The sequence below is a fragment of the Gavia stellata genome, chromosome 8, assembly GCF_030936135.1.
Source record: "Gavia stellata isolate bGavSte3 chromosome 8, bGavSte3.hap2, whole genome shotgun sequence".
Taxonomy (NCBI): domain Eukaryota; kingdom Metazoa; phylum Chordata; class Aves; order Gaviiformes; family Gaviidae; genus Gavia; species Gavia stellata.
In genome coordinates this window covers 36,936,862-36,959,683 of record NC_082601.1, presented here as the reverse complement: position 1 = coordinate 36,959,683, position 22,822 = coordinate 36,936,862, and the positions used below count along the sequence as shown (strand labels likewise).

General features: G+C 36.2%; 1 protein-coding gene across 1 annotated transcript in view; it reads left to right on the top strand.

Moving 5' to 3' along the window:
- The window catches only part of ITGAV (integrin subunit alpha V), a 45,659-nt gene extending 23,404 nt beyond the window's left edge, over window positions 1–22,255 (top strand). Inside the window, exons 11-30 of the mRNA XM_059820122.1 lie at window positions 137–189; window positions 597–799; window positions 2,927–3,118; window positions 3,230–3,275; window positions 3,872–3,973; window positions 4,732–4,790; window positions 5,827–5,981; window positions 7,562–7,699; window positions 8,419–8,486; window positions 9,679–9,826; window positions 11,025–11,117; window positions 12,166–12,245; window positions 14,415–14,495; window positions 15,547–15,652; window positions 16,616–16,774; window positions 18,207–18,320; window positions 19,918–20,031; window positions 20,126–20,233; window positions 21,275–21,397; window positions 21,783–22,255. Of these exons, the coding sequence (XP_059676105.1) occupies window positions 137–189; window positions 597–799; window positions 2,927–3,118; window positions 3,230–3,275; window positions 3,872–3,973; window positions 4,732–4,790; window positions 5,827–5,981; window positions 7,562–7,699; window positions 8,419–8,486; window positions 9,679–9,826; window positions 11,025–11,117; window positions 12,166–12,245; window positions 14,415–14,495; window positions 15,547–15,652; window positions 16,616–16,774; window positions 18,207–18,320; window positions 19,918–20,031; window positions 20,126–20,233; window positions 21,275–21,397; window positions 21,783–21,878 (2,238 nt within the window). The 3' untranslated portion in view covers window positions 21,879–22,255. The remainder of the gene's footprint in view (window positions 1–136; window positions 190–596; window positions 800–2,926; window positions 3,119–3,229; window positions 3,276–3,871; window positions 3,974–4,731; window positions 4,791–5,826; window positions 5,982–7,561; window positions 7,700–8,418; window positions 8,487–9,678; window positions 9,827–11,024; window positions 11,118–12,165; window positions 12,246–14,414; window positions 14,496–15,546; window positions 15,653–16,615; window positions 16,775–18,206; window positions 18,321–19,917; window positions 20,032–20,125; window positions 20,234–21,274; window positions 21,398–21,782) is intronic.
- Window positions 22,256–22,822: the final 567 nt, after the last annotated feature.

The following is a 22,822-nucleotide window of genomic DNA, read 5'->3' as shown; positions in this document are numbered from 1 at the left end:
AATGTAAGGAGAAAGGAGACAAAAAATTTTGTGGTATATATTATCATCTCCCTAACATCTTTTCTGTACAGCTTTGTATAAAGTTGTTTGTGCGTTTATATCACTACAACTCAGAAGTTTGAATTTTGTTTTCCAGATGGCGGCCTATTTTGGGTATTCGGTGGCTGCTGCAGATATCAATGGGGACAAGTAAGTGCCCTCTTCTCCCCACTGCCACCCAACTTGTTTCTGGAAAGAAAAAAGAAGTTTTTATTAAAAAGTCTTTCCCACAGGCTTCATTACAGGCTTAACATATATCTGTGCAACACTCAGCGTTTGTTTTAACAGTTGTAGACTTGTAGAACTGTAGATTGGGTTTTGTGTTTATTTACATAAATACACATGTGTGTATTCACATGCTTTAAATGCATTAAATTCTGGTATATTTGTGCTTACTTTGTCAATAAGTATTTGCCTTCAGTTGCAATTTAAAGATGGGTAACTTTCATCTTAATATTGACTTCAGTGCTGAGTTAGTCCTACTAATGGATGCTTAAGAGAGAATGAAGCTGAATCGTCATGCTGTTACTGAAAAACCTTATCCTTCTTTGGTCCAGTTATACAGATTTGTTTATTGGAGCCCCTCTTTTTATGGATCGAGGTTCTGATGGAAAACTTCAAGAGGTCGGCCAAGTTTCCATTTGCCTACAACGAGCCTCTGGAGGGTTTCAGATCACAAAGCTGAATGGTTTTGAGATATTTGCAAGATTCAGCAGTTCTATTGCACCTCTGGGGGATCTAGATCAGGATGGCTTCAATGGTAGGACGTCATTTATTGATCAGTATTTTCCGTTCGTAGATGAAATCAAGACAGCACACTGAATGTGGATTCTGCACACAAACATTAGGCATTCAAACCATGACTGAATGTTGGACACTAAGGTCTAGACTCCTTTCGATGCTTGTATGCTACTCCCAAGAATGCTAACAGGAGTTACATGTATGCATCGAGCAGAGACTATACCATTTAAACTACAGCATGGATTATTTTAGCTGTTACACTGATCAGTTTATTACTTTCTAAGTGATAAGTACAACAGAAGCTTCGATGAAATATCTGACTCTCCACTGTGACTTGTTAGGACATCTTCAATATCATTTTCCCGTTTCCATTGCTTAAAGCCAATTTTCCTCCTCAGAAACAATGATGACTGAAAAGAAGGTTTTGTTTCAGAGAGCTGGTTAAAAATGTTCTGACAGAAGAGATTTTCCTGAGAAAAGTCTAGATTTTTTTTTTTTATTTCAAAGTGGAAGAATCTGGTGAAAATATCCCATAACAACTACAGCCAACTCTACCAAGAGCTGAGTGTCTTGAGCAAGTATTTGGATGAGAAGTCTGAGTCTGATACAACTGAAGCTGTGGACTCTCAAACCCATTGCCAGTGCTTTTTGTTACCTTCGCTTAGGAATGGGGAGCAATGAAACAGACAAGAATCATATAGTTTTGGGATGGAGACTTCCAGGAATCTTAGGGAGAACACTTTGTTTTGCAAGTCATACTCCAGTGTTTCCTAGCGTGGTAGGAATTTGAGTTCCATAAAAAATGTTCATTTTTGGTTTTTTCCATTCTGCTTGTAAGCTAAGTATTTTCTGAAAGATCGAAAATTATAACAGGCTAATATTTCAAATTCCCAGGTAGTTCTAATTAATTTTTTTAATTAAATCATAAAATCATGGAATAGTTTGGGTTGGAAGGGACCTTTTTAGTTGCTAATAGTATACAGAGTTAGTGTAAAGATGCAATTTCACTGCAACTATTTACAGAAGACATGGGAAAGGTTACAGCTGATAGCTAAAAATCCGGTCACTTGATGAGCTTATCCAAAAAATGTTTTGATTCCATCATATTTCAATCTGAAATACACTGTAGGTGAAGAAAACTGTAGCAAAAGCTGCCTCTTTTTAATTACATTGCCATTATTTAGTCTGGGTTTTTTAGTCTCTTTTTTCCTCTTCTGTTTCATTTTGGGAGAGTTAATTAAAATGCTTTCCATCACAGTATGGTGCAAGATTGGAATTTCTGCTGTTTTCATAAAGTTTGTAAAGATGAGTCAAAAATACAAAATGGTCAACTTTTGAGTCCTCGTTCTTTTCCTGAAACTTCCTCAAATTTAGGAAAAGAGGAGGGAATAATGTAATTACGCTGTATAGTGTTTCATGTTTGGTCTTTGAACGGCCTGTGGAAATGTTGACTTTAGATCATATGTACACTTCTAAAGCTGTCCTTACAGATAGTCTAATTAGCATTTTGTTTATTACTGTTTGTTAGTCATTGATAATGAGTACTCTCAAATTTATTAAGCTTTAAGAGATAACATAATTGCACTAAGTGAAAGTTCTGCATAAAACATATTGCCAAGCTGTGATCAGGATAGACTGGAATTTGATATTTACCATTGTTTTAGACTGATTTAAATTTTCCCCCAAAGGGTGGGACATTTTAATAATTCTGGAACATGATTGTGTTAATGAAATGGGCAGATAGTCCCACTTAGTTTTGCGATTTGGCGCCAACAGTGACTAATTCTGGGTGTTTAACATTCTCACAGGCATATCAAATCCGTATGATTTGGCTGTAAATCAGTTACTGAAGTGCGGAAGTGTTTGCAGAAACATTCCTTTGCCTCCTTCCCCCCATACAAGTCTATGATATATGTTCTTGTTAAACATTTATACTTTCTAGAAAAAACAGCATCCAATTAAAGAAAACAAAAACCCAAAAAAAACCCCAAAACCTTGTTGATGAACGTTTTAAAGCCCGGTTGCATTTCCTCCCTACTGACACGCATTGAAACTGTAATATCAGAAGTTACTGACTGATGTAAGCCCAAATATGTTCTCCTTGTCTGTGTCTGGAGATGTTGACGATTGTTCTTTCGGTTTACAGATATTGCAGTCGCTGCGCCATATGGTGGAGAGGACAAGAGAGGACTTGTCTATATCTACAATGGAAGAGCAAATGGTTTGAATGCAGTCCCATCTCAAATTCTTGAAGGGCAGTGGGCCGCTCGCACTATGCCGCCCAGTTTTGGGTACTCGCTGAAAGGAGCTACGGATGTGGACAAAAATGGATATCCAGGTCCTTTGCTCTAAATGTCACTTTAGAATAACTTAGTAGTAGCCCACCTCTGACTAACAGCGTATTTTAAAAAATAAATTGTAATGTGTAATATTTCTCCTTTCTTCCTAGACTTGATTGTTGGAGCCTTTGGTGTTGACACAGCTGTTCTGTATAGGTGAGTATCCCTCTATCCTTTTACATAAATGCAAGCAGAATGAAAGCTCAGCAGCATTCTTCAGTTACAAAAGAAATCAGGAAGGATCAGGGAAGTTTAAAATTCTGCCATCCCACCTTCCAAACTGCAGGAGGTAAAAAAAGGTTATATTGCTGTTTTCACTGAGTAAATCTACAGTCTGCTATCTGTTATTTATCTTTCTCAATAATCTATATTTAAGAGAAAATATAAATAAACTGTCTTCAAGGCTTTCTGAGTGACAGTTTTCTAGATTCTGAGACTTACAGGGTGCTGCTAGCTTTTAGACTGCAATCCTGATATTCTCATCCAAACTTGCTCATTTTGGGAAAATACCTTATTTGTCTGTGCTAGAAATAGATAGGACTTCCTCTTAGCACAATTGTCCATTTTCTGACTCTGGTGATGAAAGGGAACAGGAAAGCTTCCTGCTTTTCTCTAACCTACTCGATGATTATTTGTTATTCTTGCGGTTTCACTAAATACTAAGTGTGTATGTGTACATTTCACAATTTGAATGGGGAGGCTATTGTCTACCGTGGTGTTGAATGCTCTTCAAGAGGATGTTTTCTTTGCAGGGCTAGACCAGTTATTAGAGTAAATGCTGCCCTGGAAGTTAATCCAACCATTCTAAACCCAGAAAACAAAGCCTGTTCACTGTCAGATGTAAAAGTTTCTTGGTAAGCAGGGTATCTTTGTTTTCCTTTGAGGGGAGGGACATTTTTGGGTTTTGTTTTTGTAAGCTTTCAATTTTGAAAGGATTCAGGAAGTCTAGTCATCTAATTAAAAAAAGGCAATCAAACACAGATTTTTCTGAAAGAACAGACAATACAAAATAAGAACTCTTTGGCAACAGTGGGAGGACCAACATTGTCTTCAGTAGATGCTAGACTGACTCCTAAGTTACATCCTACCTGCAGAGATTGCCAGTAGTCTGTGAGTAGAATAAGATCTTCCCAAGACGGTAACAGATCACACAGCTTTAGCAATGTTTTTACCCATTAACTTACTTTTTAGGTGGGCTTGTGGAGAGCCCTTGGGAAATGATCTATGCTGCAAACTGGTTTTGGTTCTTGTTCCTGGACTGTTATCCAAACCCACTTTTCCTTTCTAGAGCTAACTTCCTTTTCAACTCAGTATGTCAGTTCCTTCTAGCTTTAAAAATACACGAGCCACATTTGATTTCAGGAATAAATGCTCTGCTTCACAGGTGACTATTCCTACATGAATCAAGACTCCAAAGCTTTGCATTGCTTGCATTGCTGTCCATTTTATTAATAGGTTATCGTTTCTCTCCCACCAGTAGAGAATAGCTTTTGGGGAGTGACCTAGAGTCTCAAAAGAGAATACCTTTGAACTGAGAAAAACAGTAAAGAATTTTAGAAGAAAATGAGAGAAAAAGTCTGTGAAATGAATATTTTCTTTTTCTCCAAAACAGCTTCAAAGTAAAGTTCTGCTTAAAAGCGGATGGGAAAGGAAAGCTCCCGAATTCACTCAGTAAGTTCTGCTAGTTTAAAAACTTTAAAGTCTTTTTATATTGTTTGCAGACATGAGCACTGTTCATTGTTCTTTTTCATTATTTAAACAGCTGGTTGCCCTTTACAGCACAATCCTACAGTTCAGTAACCATATACATCTATATGACTGTCTTCAGCAGGTTTTCTGCCGAATTGTGTTCAAGTCAGTGGGAGTTGAGCATACTTGGGACTTTAAGCATATGTTTAACCACTTGGTGGAACTAGTCATGGAAAGTCCTTTGTATTTTACAGAATTGAGATCAACTCTCGTTAAGGGGAGTTTTAGACAAGAATAGTCAAGTATGTGCATTGTTAGGCCTGAAAAAAATAGAGAAGCCACAAGGGACTTCTCACATTTCTGCTGAAATCATGACGTTCTGATTGATGTCACTGATTTTTTTCATCAGATTCTCTGGATCAGAATCAGAAAGAGATTGTTGTGAACAGGTTTTTAAGTTGTCTCTAAGAGATTTTGTAGTGTGGCAGACAGACCTGCTACAGTCAGGTTTTGTCTACTGATTATAAAAGCTTTTCCTTATTTTCTGTATGGCATGATAGAGGTGGTATGATCTGGGAATATTCATATAAATAGCTGTTACATATTTAAAATTTCATTATCTATACCAAATATTTGAAGTAATTAGATGAGCAATGCAGTTCAATAATATAAGCATTATGTGCAAGATTGCTTTAAAGTTTTCTGGGAGAAAAAAATTAACTTTTGTTCTTCCAGTTCTATAGCAATTATAATATAAATGTATCAGTGCTCTTACATGTTTCCAGTTTTTAAGGAAAAAGCAGAGTCCAACTTAGGACAACAACAGTGCTTGTTAGTTATTATTTTGAGAACTAGTGTAGTAACAGATTTTATATTGAAGTATCTGGAAGTTTTAAAAGTGCCAAGTACTGGGTTTTCATGGTAGCTGAAATCGGTGTTCAGCTCCATTTCTGATGGGAATCTGCACTGTGTTTAATTGAATGAAATATCCCTAACCTAAATGCTTTGGATTGGACAGATTTCCAAGTGGAGCTGCTGTTGGATAAACTTAAGCAGAAAGGAGCTATAAGGAGAGCTCTCTTTCTCCATAGCAAACAGCCTAGCCACTCGAAGAACATGACTATTACAAAGGGGGGCAAAATGAATTGTGAAGAACTTGATGCTTTTTTGAGGGTAAGTAGCCATTTACATTTTAGGCAAATAATTTTTGGTGCATTGTCTGTACAAGTTCCTTGTGTTAGGTGTTTAAAAAAAAAAAACAAACCCAAAAATGTAGAAAAAAGAAATGCTAGAGAAACTTCATGCCCAATGGGTACAACTGAAATTACTAAAACCATATGTCTGTCCCAAGTTATCACTGCTCTCAGAGGATGAATGATGGATATTATTGTGACTAAGGTCCTGGTCACTAAAATGATTGGAAATTCAATTCTGAACTTTGTTATGGACTTCTTGGACAAGTCATCTAGGCACAAAATTAGTTATAATTTCAAAGGAGCATGAAAGTCACTAAGCAGAGGTTATGCTTCTACTTTGGAGGTGAAAGAATAAAGAAAAATACGGATCTGCCACTAAAAAGCAAAGATCAGCAAATAACAGAGGAGACAGAGAAGGCTGAAATATTGTTTGCTTTTTCTCAGTCTTCTTGTTTTACCCCCCATGTGGACAGGTGTTAACACAGTTAAAAAGTGTAACCCAGTAGAAGAAACACTGGCTGAAATAAGGAAAGACATGTCGAAGTGTTAGCTATGTAAGGTAGATGCAGCTCAGATTTATCTCTGAGTACTTATAAATAAAACATAAACAATACTTACTCCCCTCTCCCAAAAGAACCCCACCAAAACCTGATAAAAATGCTAGTAATCATTAAGGTTTCATGGAGGATAGGTAATACCTTTCTTTCGCCTTGTGAGTGGAATATATATGGAAATAGACATCCCAGATCTCGGTGTTAGTAAAGCTTTGATACTTTTCCACCCGACATTCTCATAAAGAAAGTAATGACACACAATGTATATGAAATTACCTTCAACTGGGTGCAAAACTAATTGAAAACTGTAAGTTATCAATAGGTTTCTACCCATAGACAATAGCTTCTGAAGTAAGATGCTGCAATGAGCTGTTCTAGATTCAGTAATTTTCATTATTCTCAAAAATAAGAATAAGGAAGCAGAGTTTACATGGGTAAAATCTGTGGCTAACATAAAGCTAAGAGGTGGTTTGTAAGTACTCTGAAAGGCAGGTTCAGCAGTTGATAAACAGAATGATTTGAAATGAACAATATGAAAGTCCGGAACTTCAAGTGCAAAGTAATAATTTTAGGAAGGAAAAATCACAAGTCTGAAGATCAATATCTGTGAGGGATCTTAGAAGCATACTGAATTTTGTCTGACAGGAAAGAGTGGAATTGTATAGCCCTTTAGGCTCCTCGCTGTTGTAGTGCTATACTTCTCTATGCTCCTGTTTTTCTACTTGTAAAACAGGCATTTTGAAAACATAAAACTACTACAATTGTCTATCTTCAAAGTTTACGCTGCAAGTTTTCTGACAAGAGATTTTCTAGTTTGAAAAGAGCTCCAAAGTTTTAATGTTGTTTTGGCTTCCTCATTCCTACTGTAGTATGAACAATAAATAAAAACACTGCTCAGTATTGCTCTTGGGATGACTGTTGCCTATAGAGACTTTTGAAGGATATTTTTGTTGTTGTTTTCTTCACATGTTTTAATTGCAATTCAAATCTTTGCTTTCCTCAGGATGAATCTGAATTTAGAGACAAGCTAACTCCCATTACTATTTTTATGGAATATCGTCTGGATTACAGAACAGCTGCAGATGCAACAGGATTGCACCCTATCCTCAACCAGTTCACTCCTGCTAATATGAGCAGACAGGTATGCTTCTTACACAATCTGTGATGAGAACCCAGAACATATTTTCAGCTTTCAATACTTATTCAATACTTACGTTCATCTTAGGACTTCTAAAAAATAAAGATACCAAAATACACGTCTAGGCTTTAGTCTTGAATTATGGAAATATTGATGGTTATTGTATGTTTGTCTTTTATTTTTTTCCTTCTCTCAGATTTCTTTTTGACACATTATTCCTTAGTGCTGGACTTCCTTTTTGCATATACTAATTAACAGTTTTCTGGAGAAAAGCAGTTAGAGTAGTGTTGAAGGTGTTAATCTTGAACGATTGGAGTGTTTCATCCATTGCTCATACTATGCTGCTCAATGTGTATTATGTTTATCCCTAGTTCTCTTAAGGTATAAACATAGTTTTTCTATTTCTGCCCTTTGTACAAATTTTTACACTTGTTTCTAAAGAGGATAGTGGAAATGCAACTCAAGATGAACAGATTATTCAAAGTATGGAAAGAGGATTAAGTTATGTAGACATCAGTCCTAAAATTGCAGTGTGGCAGGATGAGGCACAGTGCCCCCCATATATGAAAACTCATTTGTTCTCTTCTGAGACTAATGGGATGAAGATATCTCAACCAGCTATTTAGAATTTTTTTCTTTGGTGGTGTAACAGTATTATTGGAAATGTATGTTAGAACCGATACACGACTTATTACAACAATATGCGTTTGATTTTTGCATAGGCTCATATTCTGCTGGATTGTGGTGATGACAATGTCTGCAAACCAAAGCTGGAGGTTTCAGTAGAAAGGTAAATACATGAGAAACATAATACAGGGAAAAGTAACTTCCCTGCTTGAATTCTAAACCTCAAGAGTTTGTAATACTTTTGTTAAAAGGATGTATTGAAATAAGTAGGACTCCTCAATGTATACAATCTAAATGCATGCTTATTTGTTTTAAGGAAAACCCATTTTCTGCTTTGTAACCTCATGTCTTTAGCATGTAATAGAGGGAGAGCCCACACCCCGGCCCCCACTATAAGTACGCAGTATTTATTTGTATATTTGCTAAGCTGGACATGCATAGCAAGCATAAACCAGTGTTAGCTGCAATCGTATCGCTGTTCTGTTATTTAATATTAGACAGACACATGAAGATGTGAACAGGCATGATTTTATCTGGCAAGGGTTGGAGTAGGGTCTGTTGTCACATGTATGAAAAAATTGTTGGTGTTGGCAATATCTTTTATTAAACCTGGAAAAAAGAAACACGTTTTAACTCGTAAATCTTTCATGAGTCTGGGCTTTTTGTACTTTGTATGCCCGAAAGCCATTCTTGGTGTATTATCTCTACTCATAAATGTCATCTGGCTTTTTTTTTTTTTTAATGCCCTTAGTGCAGAGCTATAGCATATGCACATGTATGTGGGTAACAGAGTTCACAAGCACACTCGTTCATGCAAATGCTTCAGAAATATTTTACATCACTGCAGGTACAGTTAGTTAGGTTTCCTTGTTGTCGGTGAAATGAAAATACATTGTTTGCAAAGATACTCTTTTTGTGTCTGGAACAAATGTATTACAGAGGTCTTGGCTATATTCTGTACTTGAACCTTCCATCAAAGTTTTGTTATAAATGTGTGCTTGTACCTCTGCTGATAGGCATGTGCTTCAAAATGTACACAGTGATTTATCTGTTCATAATTGCTTGTTCTTTGTTAAAAAAAGGTGTTGGTGGTTTTGTGGTGTATTGTAAATTTTATAAAAAATATTCTTACAAAACAGCATGTAATATTTGCTCCATTTTTGTGATTATAGACACATTTTTGTTTTAAACGTGGCGTAGAGCTTTCCTGATATTCCTGAAGCATAGGTACTGCCTCTAGATTTCTCTAATGTCTTTGTGCAATTTCAGAATGTCTCTTGTTTCTATAAGTTCAACTAGTTCAATACACTTTAAAACCTGAATGCAAAGCTCATTTTTACACTTGTTTTTTGTAGTGATCAGAAGCAGATCTATATTGGTGATGACAATCCCTTGACACTAATTGTCAGTGCTCAGAATCAAGGGGAAGGAGCCTATGAAGCAGAACTCTTTGTCATCGTTCCACCCCAAGCAGATTTCATTGGTGTTGTTCGTAACAACGAGGTAAAATTCCAACTATTTTTCTTCTTTGAGTAGTCATATTTCAGGTGCTGCTATGGAAGTCTGCAGGAGAGGGTCCGTTAGTGGTGGGTTTTATGCTTCAATCTTAAAGCAAAGCACCGAAAAAATGATAAGGCTCTTCCAAGTCCCAAGGCTGTGTAACACCTGGCTGGATGGCTCCAGTTTAAGAGCCTACTGCTAGCAACAAAGGAGAATCATCTGTGTGATGGAGCTTGACAGACACAGTCTATCTGCTGCAAGTCTTTATTTGAACAGTGCCTTTGCTAGTTTATTTAAAGTTAGAATTAGCATGTCATATGCTAGGTGAAGAGTTGGGCACCTGTGAGGCTAAAAGTGATGTTGGGTATTACTATTCTCTTCCACTGAAGTACGCAGAAAGTCTTGGCTGTCAGTTATCCTGATTACACAGAATATTAAAATTTATTTCCTGACTTTCCCTTGTATTACAAAATGTCTGTATAACTTCTATTTCTTTGAAGAAATGTGGGTATAGTCCAAATTTTGTTTCGGCCCATTATAGCTATATATAAGTAATATACTTTCAGATTTTCTTCATCCTTGTTTTTATTTGGTATAATCTATTATCAATCAATATATCTGTAAAGCTGCAGAATGTTAAGGGGAAAACTATTTTCCCCCTATATCGAAGGATTCCAACTTTGATACCATATCCTTCATATATGTTGGACCATGCCTTGGTTTGGTTCTCCAGTTTGCCTCTGCTACTCTAGAGCTTTGTGATATGGCTTTATCCAAAATCTGGTAGCTTCTGTGAGACCTCTTTTTGAGTGAGCCAGTAAGTATTCACGTTATTTCGCCTTTCAGTCTTTATTTTCCTGTGCAGAGTCGGCCCGATTGCCAAAGTTTCTTCACACAGATTTTAAAGAATCAAGTGGAGAAATGCTTTAAGTCACAAAAATCATTAGTGCTACCCAGTATGAGAGTATTGAATTTCTCTTTTTATAACCTTGGAAGGAGCATTTATCTTGTATCAAAAATATTAGTCTCCATGGAGACTTCCATACTCAGATTGTATTTAATTACAGTGCTTGTCTCTGTTAGGACTGAGAAACTATATTTAAATTAACGCAGCATATCTAGAACTTTTCTCCAGACTTTCATGCAGGTGTCCCGATGTAAAGAATGACATTCCTTAAGATTTCTTTTTGGTTTATTGCAGGCTTTAGCAAGACTGTCGTGTGCATTTAAAACAGAGAATCAAACTCGCATGGTAGTCTGTGACCTGGGAAATCCCATGAAAGCAGGAACTAAGGTAAGGTTTGGTCCAACAGCCGTCTGGTAGCTCACACAGGAGCACAGTTGGCATTTTTCTTAATCACAGCAGTGTTTGGGCAGGATGTTTACTCACAGGAATTTAAGATTATATCTAGCTGATATTAGCTGCCCACATGTTTGGTTAGTTCAGTGGTAATTGGTTTCAACTTTTCAGCTAAATTAAAGGTTGAAAGAAGTTTTCGTGAGTTTAATGAACTAATCCTTTTGAGTTGTGTCATAAAACAGTGGAATTAATGAACTCTGGTCCCTCATGAATTTGTCTTCAAACTTACCTGATATATGTCTTTTAGTACATAATAAAGAGCTAGCTCAAAACAGACCTTTCTCTTAGTGGAAACCTAATAGTGTTTCTCTCTTCTGCCTGGTTTTGTGAAGTTTGAGAGAGAGTTTTGTCTAGTTGAGACCTCTGCACTTCCACCAAATGTATCTGAAATTGGAAGAATTAAAAAACTGTTAATGGGACTTGGCAGATATTAAGATGATATGACGTAAGTCTTACTTTTTGAGGAAATAAAGTGAAAATCAGTCACAATTATAAACACTTTGATGGTGCTTTTCTTCAGAGACATTTTGTATAGATGAATAAATGCTATTTGCAAAGTCTTTCGAAGTATATCAAGCTGAACTGTACAGATGTTGAAGCAACTGTCATGTACTGACTTACAACAAACCTTGGGAACTGAATTTAGAATCATTAAAGTGTGCCCTGTTCTTTAGACTACAGTACTTTTTGCAACACGTAGGGAGGCTTAGTTATGAATAAACATGGCTGAAACAAGGCGGGTGAGCATGATATAAACCTTACATTTCTATTTTCTGGCAGTGATGCATTGGCTGAAATCTGCAGAGAGCACGGTGCATTTCTAGTCTTGATGAACTGGGCAAGTTTTACTTGCCAGTCTCTGTGTGTGTTCTCTTATGACCACAAGCCTCAAGCAATTTTGTTGTAGTATAACAGTATTAAGAAGCTTTTATCGTGTATTTTATTGTGCTTCCACTGAACCATGTTGATTTTTTTCCTAAAGCTATTAGCTGGCCTGCGTTTCAGTGTGCACCAGCAGTCTGAAATGGATACCTCTGTGAAGTTTGACTTGCAAATCCGAAGGTACGGAAATCTATGAGTATGTACCTCACCTGGTAGATAACATGCTAAAGTAAATAGACTGTGAACTAAGCAGTTAGTTTAACTCTGGACTAATTCTCTGGTCTCTGCCTCGTAATTGTTTGAAAAATAAACGCATCTTTTGAATGAACTATGTTTTCTAAAATAGAGAAAAAGGTGTGAGAAAACACAGTTTTCTGTTTGCATTCTGTTTCTTTTGCTTACAACTTTTAGACAGGCCGTGGCACAAGTAAAATACTAACAATGAGGAACAAAACCATTTAAAGTGCTTCAGGAAAAACTTTGTATTTTTGTACCTGCGTACTGTTGTGATCTCCTGACACTTGTGTAGTGCCACAGAATGACTTGTGTCTGGGTTTCTAGCCCTGTTTTAAAACTGTTGATTGAACTCAATTCCTTCTGAGGTAAAGTCAGAATTTCGAATTTTATGTGTTTTGAGGATGAGAGGTGTAAGTCTTTCAGAAAAGGCCGTGCATGTGATGGTCTGAGCAGAAGCAACATGCAGTGTACCATTTTCAGTGTTCTGCAGTAGCCAGCATAAGAGAGTCTAAAATTAAAATGGAACAAAACAGTAGTGTTCCTGTTAATTATGAGCACAGTGCTTTCATATAAATATGATCTATAACTCTGAATTTATACCTACTGGAGATGATAGTTAAGATTTGAAGATGTGATCAATAGGAATCTCTTTTACCCATACAGTTTTATGTTGCTTAATGGACAGTACAAATACAGCTGCTTTTTTTTCCCCCCCATGATGGACCAAAAGCTTTCTTTTTCCATTTAAGTGCTTAATTTTTTTAAAATGTAGTGAATAAATTATTCTCATCCATATATGTTTTTTTTGTCTACAAGAGTTAACTAAGTTTAAACCTGCCATTCTATTTTAATGATACAGTGGTTTGCCATACTGATCAAAGGCCTTGGCAGCATTAAATACCTCTTTGATCGCACATTGCTGTCTGCTCAGTTTTTTTCCCCTCTTCTCCATCAGCTTAGCAGGCTGTGCCAGTGGCATGTGACTCCAGTTCTTTGTGGAAAGTGATCTTCTCTGGGGTGTTTGTCGTCTTCCTTAGGCTAACAGCGGTCACTAACTACCTTTCAGTGGGAGAAGAAACAGTCAGTGAGGTTGCTTAAGTCACATACTTCTCTTCTGATGGAAGAGAAAGGAAATTCCTGTAACATTTTACACCTTTTATGGAAGGAATTTCCTTATGTGATTTCTGAATGCAAGAACAGTGATGCAGCCGGACACGGTAGTCACAGTTCATGGTGACAGACATTATCAAGGTATTATCTTGAAGAGGTTTTAAAGATCACATTAGCTGCCTTAAACTCGCAAAGCTAGTTTTCCGAAGCTGGCAATTCTCTGGAAGAATGAGGTTTTTACACGTTGTGAAGAAAACAGTGTTGCGTGTATTTTTTATTATTACAGCAGCAGTGAAGAATCATTACAGGATTTAAGAAGATCTTTCTAAAGGAAACTGTTTGGTTAGATAGACAAAATAGTCAGATGTGTCTAAGGAGATCAGGGTTCTGTTTCCAGCTCCACTTTGAGGGGAATAGGATTGTTCTCTGTATTTCTTTTTCTCTGTTTACAAAGAAGGTCCGAAAAATTTTATGTATGAATGACTCTACACGCCTTAATATCTGTCATCTCTTGGTGTATCTGAAGTGTAGGAATTAGATATTAACTGTATTCATGTACTAGTTTTAACACTGTGAAGAGGGGTAGGCAAAAGTAGCCCTAGCATACTTTTCTGCCCTGGGGCTAGTTTGAGGCCAACAAGGCCCTGAGCAAAACAGATGTCCTAAAGTGGAACTTAAGACTCTGCTAGTTATATAGTTGATGTTATCCCACGGCGCTGGCACTTGAACTTTCCTACATGCGGCAGCTAAGGAACAGAGTCATCGTTAGCTTTGTGTCCTTTATTGACTTCTTGCTGCTGAGGGACCTCCAAACTGAGCTGAGGGTGGGACTGTCATGCATTTAAGTGAGAACTTCCTGGAATCTGCCCCTTAGTTTTTAGTAAATGCGCTTTCTTACAGAGGCTCAGGAGACATGTTATGATGTTACATACAATTATTTTAAGGTTTTTTTAAATACTAAGCTTCTTTCATATAGGAAATTAACTTTTATTTTCTCTGCAGTTCCAACCTGTATGACAATCTAAGTCCAATAGCTTTCTATCAGGCTGACCTTGCTATTTTAGCAGCTGTTGAAATTAGAGGGTAAGCATTGATACTGTTTTAATAAATGTCTTTCTCAAACGAGCTTTGCATGTTTGCTTCTTTATATTCAATGAACTTCCAGGTCTACATAAGTTTTCAGGAAGCCTTAGGGAATACTTAATCATAAAGAAAATCTGGTTCTCTCTATAGCCACCCTTTGGACTTTCAGATCTTAAATAATTCTAAATAATTAAAAAAATAATTCCAAAAAAGGAATGTCGTGCCTCTATTACTGGCATTAGGCTTTTTCTGAAGAAAAAAAAAAAAATCGCCCTTCATTTTTGCAGTTGCACACCTATCCTCAGGTCACTTTCCTCTTCCACGAACTGACTGGGTTTTCATCCAAAAACCCCTGAAACCTTTTCTAAAACCAAAGTTGAAAATCGTATTGAAGATAAGTTTGCAATGCCCTCACCTTCTTCAGTCTGAAGCATGCTATTAATATTGTAATGATTCCATTACCTCCATTACTTCTGTTTACCAGAAGTCTACACTTCACACCTGACTGGCTAAGCAAGAGGATTGTATAGCTTTTAACTCAGATTCCCGTGTCATAATTTTTTTAATTTCCACTACATTCATGATTGTGATCTAATTTTGTTAATATCTGAGAGGTGGGGGGATGGCACAGCTGGAAAACATTATTGCTGCCTTCCCTGTTTGCTGTGCATGCTGAACTATTCTTGAGTGCACTGATAAGTCTCTGCATCATCAATATTTCTCATCATCGAAGTATTTAATACTTTATGGTTTTTTGGATGATATGCATGTATCTTACTTCTATTAATGTTTTACTAGATGTTGTGGGATGAATCCAAAGTTTAGGGCAGGAAAAAATGTTTCTAAATACAAGGTTCATCTTTTCATGTAGAGAAGAAAACTGAACATTTAATATACAACCCACTCAACCTCTGTTCTTTTCTGTTTTATATGCAGAGGATGAAAAATTGGAGATTGTATTTTAAGCGTGTTGATTTTTTTGAGATGTTCTAGAGACTTAGATATATCATTTCTTACTTTATAATAACGACTTGTTTGCTCTGATGTTTAGCGTGTCGTCTCCTGATCACATATTCCTTCCTATTGCAAATTGGCAGCCGAAGGAGAATCCAGAAACAGAAGATGATATTGGGCCTCTAGTTCAGCATATCTATGAGGTATGCAATTACTTCTAAATTCAATTACACAGTTCTGTGATAAATGAGAAGAAATCTTCTGCTGTAGCTTTTCTCTGGAGTAAATTATAATTTTTTTCTTAATTTTAGTCTTGCATGGAAACAAAGATTTTTTTTTTATTATTATTATTACTACTTATTTTTTAATGCTGGATCAGTAATTGGTATCAGTAAGAAGCGTCAGAATGCCTGCAATTAGTGTAACAGGAGTGGCCAAATAGAAGAGGCTGATTTTTTTACAGCATTACACACGGCTTACTTTCTAGCCCTTTGAAATCTAGATAAAACATTTGAAGTAACTTGAACTCAGAAAATGACTCATGACTGTAAATTATTCAGTATCGTCATTTGTATTCCAAATGTTCTGAATCATTATTTTAAAGTCTTTTGCCTTGAAAGATTTTAAGTATTTAAAATGTCCTTAAAAGAATGATCACAGCTTTAATCTAGATTGTTTAATTAAACAAAACTTCGAGAGCTGTGTGAATAAGAATAGTTAAAAGTTCTTCTGGAACTTAAGAGACCATTTATCTAACGAAACTTATGGGGGTCTGTATCTGTGCTCAGAGTATCTTGGCTGAGACACGTACAGTGGCTGTGATTCATGTAATAGACTACAAAAAACATACATTTTTTCAAGGCAAAAAAGAAATAATTTCTTCAAGGCAAAAAGCCTAATGCCATATAGCTTTTCTTCGAAGTAATTTTTATCAAATTACAGAAGCGATTTTAAGTTTTGCCTGTTTAGGGACTGATGTTTAGCTACCATTTTTAGGTAAAGTTGTTGATGCTATTGCCATAAGTGGTTGGGGGTAGGGTTAGCAGCAGTATCATTTATGGCTCAAATATAAAATAATAACTATATGCACATTAACAAAGGAGGCGGCATTGGTTGTTTTGGGGTTTGTTTTTTTTTTCATCTGTTAACTTTATTTTCATAATCAGCTGAGAAACAACGGTCCAAGTGCATTCAGCAAGGTGATGATGACTCTGCAGTGGCCTTACAAATATAAAAACTACACACTGTTGTATATTGTTCAGTATGAAATTGACGGTCCCATGAACTGCACTTCTGATATGGAAATCAATCCACTGAAAATTAAGGTAAGCAGGACTTCTCTTTTGTTTGAGTGGAATGAAGTATGTTTGTTTGTTTTGGAAACACACTCAAAATACCCAAATCCCTGAGAATACCTAACACTGGCTAAGTTAAGTTTTCATCTGTTGCTGAGGAGGAACAAGGCTGCACTGTTTGATAGTACTTGTCACTGTATATAGCACGTAAAATAAAAGGTAGACAATAGATTGTTAACCCAAAGATAAATTTGTCTTGTTTCTTTTTGTTGGTTTTTTTTTCTTGAAGACTGTACTGTATGAGTTCTAAGTCCAAAGCAATGGAATTATATTGAATGTGGCCATGAACAAAAACATTCCAGGTGCTTCTGGGCTGTTTATGTGAATCTTCAGAGGTTTGGTGTTTTTTGGGGGAAGAAAATGGCACTATTTTTTCCATTACTAGCTTATTTATTTAGGCTCTCATACAAATGCCACGGAGGTCAATAGGGGTGTTTCAGTGGGGCTTAAAAGTATGCTATCACTGCTAGCAAAACATGCAGCTTGCAGAGCATGGAGCAGAACAAACTCCTTTTTCCTAGGTTGGACTAGACAAAGAAACACCAGATAAAAACTAGCAAGTTTGATGGAGACTAGAGAGCTGAATTCTAAGACAATTTAGAACAAGTAGTAAAAACCAGTATATTAGTTCTAGAAGAATTTGAGCAAACATATGTATAAAAAGACTAAGGGAAGATATTCAATGTATAGAACAACAAAGAATACTCATGTATCTTTGATAATCAGAAATCAACTTTAGTGAATATATAAATACAAATTTCCTGTGCTTTTGCTATACCATTTGTAATAATACTTTTTTTTTTAACAACTCTTATAAGTTTTCTCATATAAATTTATTACATAGAGGACAAGTAGCATGGCTCTGCCTAGTCCTGTGTGTAAGATTGCAATTTTACATTGGGAATTTCTAAGGGATTACTGAAATCATTTATTAAACCAACTGTATACTTTTTCAAGCCCCTTGTAAAAAAGCTGTTGTGTATGTCTGAACATGTGTACACATGTACAGTGGTATGTGGTACATCAGTACCATACTAGTGCTATTTTTTGAGTTAAAAACTGAAATATTGAGGAAAAATCTTTAATAAAAGATAGCAAAACTGAATTATTTATTGCAGTCTAAGAGTATTATTTTTCTACACATGAAAAAGTTTTGAGTTGAAGAAGAATTAAGATACTCAAGGCTCTGTCTTAGTTATTAGTAGAAATTTGCATCAGTGATCTAGGAAAGGCAGGAGTAACATTTTAATTACAGCTGTAGGTAAAGCCAGGTTCTGAAGAATAACTAGGATAGAAAGAGAGAAACCTGATCAGTTATATATATTCTTGACCTAACTGTGAAGTCTGCAAATATCTAAATGTAAGAATTCTTTATTATTTGGGTTTCCTGGGTGTATCCTAGATTTCTGCTTCTAAAGATGATGATAAGAATGAAACACTTAGCAGGGAAGATAATCGCGATCATCATATCAGTCGAAGGGACATAACTGCCATTGAAGGAGATGTGCATACTTTGGTAAGCTCTCAGCATTGATATGTTGATAATATTTTGGTTTTTTAAGAAACAAAGATGGAGATGAAAGCTCCATGAGGTGAAGAATCATTTCAGAAAATCCATGTTCTGTACTTAAATGCTTAACAGACAAAAAAGTGATACGCTCTGGAGCTGTTTTGTTTTGGGGTTTTGTTTTTTTTTTCCCATGTGCATCATTTTTCCTTGGGGTAGTCAGCCAATGAGGCATATGCCTACAGTTTTGTGCTGTTATGTTTTAAGTCCTTAAAAACAAAGCTCAAGTTGAGCACTTCTTTCAGTGTCAGTCTTTATATATTGTGCTATTCTCTGAATTTGAAAATCAGTACTTCATAGGAGGAAGGCTGATGAAATAGGATACCTGAGAGGAAGCAGGTAAGTGCTGCAGTCATCATCTTTGCTACAAATTACAGTTGATTTCACAACACATGCCTCCTAGCTGATCACTGGGCATTCTGCAACCAGACACATGGAGGACCTGTCCTTTCTAAACAAGATTGGAAATGATCTGTAATATGAAGTAAATATATTACTGTATCGCTGTCTTTGTAACTGCGCTTGCAGAAATGAACCTATCCCTGCTTTGGGGAAGGCAGGACAGGCAGGCACCTGAGAGAAATGTTTGGGAGTTTAGCGTGGACCAATGGGACTAAGGCAGTACAACCCTGATTCCAGGGAAGTTTAGGCTTTGGAGAGGACAAAAAAAGGGCTGAGCAAAAAAAGTGAAAATAGGAATTAATTTATTTTATGGTGAGAAAAATTACCTTATTTTTTTTTAGATATAAGCTACAAGTATTCTTCAGTATCTATAAACGCAGTTCTGAAGGTTGGTTTGTTTTGGTTTTTTTTGAGGGCTTGGTTTTTGCCAGATCTTCCCAATGACTTAGCAGAATTTTACCCCAGAGACTAATATCCAGTATTCATAATAATTTCACTGAGTTGTACTTACACTGGCAGATGTACCTACACTGTATAGTGCTTTTATCTATAGCACAGCTAAAAACACAATCATAAAATGAAGCCTTGTTGTGCTCTGCTTTCTTCTTGAAATATGGTTTAACATCAGTATTGTCTGATGGATTTTAATGGAAATGTGGTTGAGAAAGGCCAGTTTAACTTCTGTACTCCTAACTATGGCTTATAGATTAGGTCAGTCAGTCAAATTTGAAGACTTCCGCTGAATGCAACAAAGCGCATTTTGTTGGCACCAAGTGCAGTTAATTGCCATGAGTTTTCCTATCAAAAACCATGTGGAGGATCGTAATGTGAATTGACCAAAAACCGCCTCCCCACCCTCCAACATTTTTTTCCTATATATTTAGATAAAGTACATAGCTTAAAGCTACTGCCTGCTGTTTCACCATTGGGATCCAAGTGGCTCACAGAATATTTTTCTGAATGCAAATTTATGGAATACTGTAAGTAGTTATGCAGTATTGGGGGTTATTTAATGTATTTGAATAATTTATGGTGCTTTGCCAGGAAAAGAGGACAATAAACTATGTATGTGAGTAAAGTAAGGCCATTAATGACTTTACAAATATTTTGATATTTGGAATATCCTTCCTATTTTTATATGCAGGGCTGTGGAACTGCTGATTGTTTAAAGATAGTCTGTCAAGTTGGCCACCTGGAAAGGGGAAAGAGCGCAATATTGTATTTAAAATCACGCCTTTGGACCCAAACTTTCATGAACGTGAGTGACTGTGAATATTCTGTCCCTACTTCTGAAACATAGAAAGTGATTTTTGTACCCACATGCGATACTAACTCTGTTTTTTCTTACACAGCAAGAAAATCAGAATCACTCCTATTCTCTCAAATCATCTGCTTCTTTCAATGTTATAGAGTTCCCTTATAAGAACCTTTCCTTTGAAGATATCCACAATTCCACAGTAGTAAGTCATTTACATCCAGCTTGAGTTACCATACTTAATTACTTAGAAATAAATATAAAAACAATGATTGTTGAGTAGCTTTTTTGTGGCTTGGTGTAATTGTAATTTTGTCAAATATTTGATTCAGATCTTAATTTCAGTTACACGCATACAATTGAGGGTCAAACAAAAATTTTTGTCCAAAAACTAGAGTTAACAATATTTGTAGCTTTAAAGACTTAACTGAAAATGAAAAAAATCATGGTGAACAGTCCTAATGTTCTTGTTAATGCCATTGTTGTTAGAGAAATATTTTACTTGAAAATTGTCTTTTACTGTAGTAGCACTTAGAGTTGAATAATGGACCTTTATTATATTATATGAAGTACTATGTGAATGTGGAACAAAAAGACCGTCTGTACCATAGAGGGTTTCAAAGAGAAAGAAGACAGGGTGCAAACAGAAAGGAAGATATAGGCCATTTATTTGGGCTGCCAAAGTAAAAGTGTTCAGTAGGCACTATAGCATAAAAAATCTTAAGAAATGGGTTGAAAAGGATTGTGATAGATTTATTTTTGAATATGGTTTCTCATGCCTATTATTAACTGTTTTTTTCTCTCCTAAGCCTTGTGGAGTTGATTTTTGTTTCAAGGAATACTGCCTTTTAAGAAAACAAAGGAAAAGCCCTGAATTATTTTTCTCTAATTGCAAATGTTTCCCGATTCCTACAGTTTTATTGAAAATCACCAAGCATTACAGCATACATGTTGCCGTGGTGTCACTGATTGCAAAAAACCAAAACCAAACCAAAAAAAACCACAACAAAACCCCCAAACCCCTGTTTGTATTTAACTTTAAAATCCTATTAAATTTGGGTCCGTGAAGCCTTTATGTCACTATTAATATATAGCTGTTTATTCATATTGGAGAGAAAAAGTAATTTATGCTGGGTTAAGATTATTTTAAACACGAAAGAATAAAGATATACAAGACTTAAAATGTGTGAATGAACTTGGCATGTCACTGCTGTGCCAAGTGTGATTTATTGTGTTTTTCTATTAGGTTACTACAAATATTACATGGGGCATTCAACCGCAGCCTATGCCTGTGCCAGTGTGGGTTATAATTTTGGCTGTCCTAGCAGGATTATTGCTCTTGGCTGTTCTAGTGTTTGTTATGTACAGGGTAAGTACTGTATTTGGGTTTTTTGTATTGTTTTTTTTTCCCTACTGGTGATGTATTACTTCAAATAGTAGCAGCAGCTTGCAGAAATACCTTGGTCCCCTAATCATCTGAATCAGTTAAGTTTTTTGGACAGATGTAAAAACTTTTCAGCTTTGTCAGGAAGAAGTTGAATAAAAGAGGATGTCTGCGATTGTGCTGAATTACTCAGTTTAATTTTTCAGCTGGTATTTCTTGGCTTTGGAGGTCAAAAATAAGGAAAAAGAGTAGGAGGGGAAAAAAAAAACCTCATCAGTTAAGATCTGATCAAGAAGGAAAGAGAGAGAAAGGATGTGTGTTTGTTTTGAAAATCACAATGCAATTTCTTTATTGTTCGCTTGACTCACAGATGGGCTTTTTCAAACGTGTGAGACCACCTCAGGAAGAACAGGAAAGAGAACAGCTGCAACCACATGAGAATGGGGAAGGAACATCAGAAGCTTAAGCAGAGTTTTATCTGTAAGACATTCTGAAATTTTACAATGCCTACGAATATTGGTTTCCCCCTTAACGAAAAAACACTCATGACTGCAAAGCTGCTGGTCTCGAAAGGTATCAGCACGTACAAAATAAGAGCAATATATTTAAATCCTCCTTTTTGTATTAATTATGTTCATATATGTGACTAAAGCATCTGCACTGACTTGTGTGTGAAAAAAATAAGTAATATGTAGTGCTATGATTTTGCTTATTGGGACGTAGGAAACATCTTTTTTGATTCGTGGACCAACTTTACATGATTTGCTACACAGATTCTGCATTTGCTCTTGAAGCCAACAGCTTCCCAGCTTCCATAGATACTTGCTGGATTACATGTTTAGTTTTGATTTTTTTTTTTTCGATTTTTTTTTTTTTTTTTTTCCTGGAGTACACTACATTTCATTTCCTGGCTCTTGAAAGCTAGTTGCACAAAAAAATGACCATAGCTTGTTTTACAAAACTGAAGAATAGTCTTTGACCCATTAACTCTGCTGGTGATTTTCCTCCTGCTCAAAAAATATGAAAGATTATTCAGTGGGATGATTCACATCCAATACCTATTCTGCATGACTGTTCCTCTTCCTGCTTGGTCATCTGTCTTGTGGTTTCCCTCTAGACTTTACAGATATTGTTCTCCAGGTCCTAGGTCTGTTACTGTAGGGATTGAGGCTACAGAAATGGAAGTGAGCGGTAGAAAGCTGGGGATGATGTACTTTCGATGGGATCTAGCGAAAAGATTCAGGGCAAGATCCAAAGACTCTGCTGTATATTTCCATGGAGCAGGATCCAGGTGTTCCTAAGAATTCTTGGCAGCATGGATTCATTCAGGTACTGCCAGGGACAAGATGTTGGACTGTGGCTGCCAACAGACATGTCTGATGAGAAAACAGATGTTGTGAACCGATGTTC